This window comes from Crotalus tigris, unplaced genomic scaffold, assembly GCF_016545835.1.
Source record: "Crotalus tigris isolate CLP2741 ecotype Arizona unplaced genomic scaffold, ASM1654583v1 scf7180000017801.1383879, whole genome shotgun sequence".
Taxonomy (NCBI): domain Eukaryota; kingdom Metazoa; phylum Chordata; class Lepidosauria; order Squamata; family Viperidae; genus Crotalus; species Crotalus tigris.
This window is the reverse complement of record NW_024096646.1, coordinates 1,033,943-1,038,167: the sequence shown is the minus strand read 5'-3', so window position 1 is coordinate 1,038,167 and position 4,225 is coordinate 1,033,943. Positions and strand designations below refer to the sequence as shown.

The window sequence follows — 4,225 nt, the reverse complement described above, 5'->3', positions numbered from 1 at the left end:
TTATGACTGCCCCATTGACTTAGTCCCTAACGCGCCTCTCCCAGTGGGGTATTTGTATTCCATGTTGGACCCTGAGTTGGCTGCTTTGAGGGACTTTTTGGACAAGAATTTGGCTCAGGGGTTTATTCGGCCCTCGTCCTCACCAGTATCTGCACCCGTACTCTTCGTCAAGAAGAAGTCCGGTGAATTGCAGCTTTGCTGCGATTATCGGAAATTAAATGCCATCACAGTGCGCAACCGATACCTGCTGCCCCTCATCCCCGAACTCTTGGATCGGCTCTGTGAGGCCAAAATCTTCACAAAACTGGACTTGCGCGGAGCTTACAACCTTGTCAGAGTTCAGTCCGGTGATGAGTGGAAGACGGCATTTGGTACTCAGTACAGGCACTTCAAATACACAGTGATGCCCTTTGGCCTGACCAACGCCCCTGCTGTTTTCCAACACTTTATGAATGACATTTTCCGGGACTTGTTAGATCAGTTTGTGGTGATTTACCTGGATGACATCCTGATCTATTCCCCATCGCGAGAGGAGCACCATCGGCATCTCTGTCAGGTCTTGCAGTGGCTTCGAGAACATCAGCTATATGCTAAATTAGAGAAATGCCAGTTCTACCAGACGACTATTGAGTTCCTGGGTCACCGCATTTCTCCTGAGGGCATCGTCATGGACCCGAGTAAGGTGGAGTCTTTGCAGAGTTGGCAACCACCACATCGTATGAAGAATGTCCAGCGATTTCTTGGGTTCGCCAACTATTATTGGACTTTCATCCCCGGATTTGCTACCATGATAGCTCCCCTTACTCGGCTCCTGCAGAAAAAGACTCGGTTTCAGTGGGATGCTCCAGAACAATGGGCTTTCCAGGCTTTGAAGGAAGCCTTCATGAAGGAGCCCATCCTGAAGCATCCTGACCTGCAATGGCCATTTGTCGTGGAGATGAATGCCTCTGACATTGCCATTGGGGCGTGTTACTCCAGGCGACGACACCCGGTGGTGCCCTCTTCCCTTGCGCGTACTATTCACGGAAATTGAATCCGGTGGAGCGCAACTATAGCATCTGGGAGAAGGAGCTATTGGCCATTAAAGTGACGTTTGAGACCTGGAGGCATCATCTGGAAGGGGTGCAGCATCAAATCGAGGTCCAGATGGACCATAAGAATTTAGAAAGCCTGCAGAACGCTCGGGAATTGAACCAACACCAGATTCGATGGTCTCTCTTCTTCGCAAGGTTCAATTTCCAGGTGAAGTACATACCAAGCAGTCACAATCAAAGAGCAGATGCTCTGTCCAGGAAGCCCGAATATTCCCGAGCAGAAGACAAGCTTCTGCCCAGGACAGTGCTCCTTATTGAGTCTTTTGCTGTGGTGAGGGAGCCAATAGATGTACGGGCACAGATTCGGGAGGCCCAGCAGCAGGATGGGTGGGTGGCTCAGCGAAAGGAGGAGGTGGGGCCCAATTCACCATGGACAGTTGTGGATGGACTCCTCCACTATCGTGATCGGCTCTATGTGCCTGGAGGCCCGCTCAGAGGACTCATTCTCAGCCAGTGTCACGATAATCCAGCAGCGGGGCATTTTGGCCTGTTCAAGACCCTGAATTTGGTATCCTGTACATCCTGGTGGCCCCGAATCCGACACGACGTTCAGACCTACGTCTCATCGTGCATTTCCTGTAGGCAAACCAAGTCAGCGATAGGGGCCCCACCCGGACTACTGCAACCCTTGCTGACACCCAAAAGACCCTGGGGGTGGTGTCCATGGATTTTTTGACGGACTTACCCCCATCTTCTGGATTCATGATGGTATTCGTAGTGGTTGACATGTTGACCAAGATGGCGCATTTCATTCCATGCTGTGGCTTACCGTCTGCCCGCGCCACCGCTTGCATGTTCATCCAGCAGGTGTTCCGTCTGCATGGTCTTCCTGATAAGGTTGTGTCCGATAGAGGGGCCCAGTTCACAGCCCATTTCTGGCAGGAGTTGATGCAGGCGTTGGATATCAAGATCTGCCTCTCGTCCGTGCATCATCCTCAAACCGACAGAGGGACCGAGAAGGTCATTGGAATCCTGGAGCAATATCTGTGCTGCTATGTCAATCAGCAGCAGAACAATTGGGTAGACTATTTGGCTGTGGCTGAGTTTGCATTCAATAACTCCCAGCACACCTCCATGCAGATGACACCATTCTTAGCCAATGTGGGCTATCACCCTTGGTTTTTCCCTAGTTCTCCAATAGATGCAACAGAACCACCAGCAAACACTACCTGGCAGAGTTACAGGTGATCCATCGATTGGTGCAATGATAGCTGGAAAAGGCCAAGGCTGACTACAAATGGTTTGCTGATCGGTCAAGGCGGGATACGCCTCCACTATCGGTGGGAGATCGGTATGGCTGTCCACTAGGAGCCTACCGTCAACCTGGCCAACCAAGAAATTAGACCACCGATATGTCGGACCGTTCCCAATTGAGGCTGTCATCAATCCGGTCGCCTATCGCTTAATTCTGCCACATTCCACACGGGTACATCCAGTCTTTCACAGTTCTCTTTTGGTCCCTGAGCAACCGGCATGTCCACTCCACCAAGCCGAACCGCCCCCACTGGAACAACGTGACAGAGACAGTGCCCCCGAGTACGAGGTTGCCAGCATTCGGGACTCCCGTTGGGTGAAAGGACGCTTCCAGTACCTGATTGAATGGAAAGGCTACGGACTGGAGGAGTTCACCTGGGAGGATGCGTCTACAATTCATGCTTCTGTCTTGGTGACCGCCTTTCATGAACAATTCCCATCCCAACCGCATCCAGATCGGCACACCTGGGGGAAGGGCCCTGCAGTGTGGGATAGTGTTGTGATTCTGTGCCAGCCTGTGCTCACAACAGCTGAGTCTGAGGAATCTGAGGAGGAGGTAGAAGAGGCGTTTGAAGGGCCATCAGGGGCAGAGGGAGGCTCTGATGAATTACAGGACTCACAATTGGATGCAGAGCCTGGGCCCTCCAGTCGTGTTTCTGATGAAGCTCAGCTGTGTGAGGAGAATGAGTCAGACTCGGAAGAATCACATCTGATGGACTTGCTATTTGATGCATGCTCCCGTCATCAATTAGCAAGAGTAAATCAGCAGCAGTTAATGCGACTACTCCAGAGAAAAAGGAGAAGGCACTGAGAGGCAACGCCTTGGGACTGCTGTATAAAGAGAGGAGGTATGGGTGGTGCTGGTTGCTGAAGGCAACCATTTGCAAAGTGCTTCTTGGAATCCTGGTCTGTTCGTCTTGCTTGTAACTTCTCTGTTTGTCTTGCTTGTAACTTCTCGTCTGTTTGCATCGTGTTTCCTTTGGACTTGAGTTTTGCTGTTTGTGTTTTAGACTATTTGACAGGTTTGTCAACCATATTAAAAAAGTTTTGTTTTGTTGCAAAGTCTCCAGCCTATTGCATCAGCAGGGGTTTGGTCCTTGTGCCTTTAACAAGGACGGCAATAGGCTGGGATAGAACAAATACTATGAATTCAAACATCCACATCTGCCTATCCCAGGTCCTTGGTAAGGACTCGATAGGTAAACAAAAATGTCAAACCCAGTCTGAACATCTGGTTGACTGTGTGATGATCAATAATAATAATGATGATGATGATGATGATGATGGTGATGATGATGATGTTGGAAGGGACCTTGGAGGTCTTCTAGTCCAACCTCTTACTATACCATTTCAGACACATGGCTGTCTAGTCTTTTCTTAAAAACTTTCAGTGTTTTAGCAACTTCTGGAGGCAGGTTGTTCCACTGATTAATTGTTCTGTCAGGAAATTTCTCCTTAGTTCTAGGTTGCTTCTCTCTTTGATTAGTTCCATCCATTGCGTCTTGTCCTGCTTTCAGGTGCTTTGGAGAATAGTTTGACTCCTTCTTCTTTGTGGCAGTCCATGAGATATTGGAAGACTGCTATCATGTCACCTATAGTCTTTCTCTTCATTAAATTAGACATACCCAATTCCATCAATTGTTCCTTATATGTTTTAGCTTCCAGTCCCCTGATCATCTTTGTTGCTCTTCTCTATACTCTTTCTAGAACTCAACTTCTTTTTTATAAAGTTTTATTTTTTAACAGAATTCAATAATAATTATTCAACAAAAATGTGTTGTCTGAGTATCTAATTCACTAATACAAATTAAATTCCTAATCCCTAAATCTTTTCTCTAACCATTGATAAAATAGGTCCCAAGTTTGAAAATATTCTG

At 48.2% G+C, this 4,225-nt stretch overlaps 1 protein-coding gene across 1 annotated transcript; it reads left to right on the top strand.

Moving 5' to 3' along the window:
• Positions 1 to 2,343: 2,343 nt before the first annotated feature.
• Positions 2,344 to 3,200, top strand: LOC120307682 (the record flags this gene model as incomplete). Its single annotated transcript, XM_039342673.1, has 1 exon — positions 2,344 to 3,200. A coding segment is annotated over one exon (816 nt), but the record flags the coding sequence as incomplete, so codon positions are not given.
• Between the last annotated feature and the right edge of the window lie 1,025 nt (positions 3,201 to 4,225).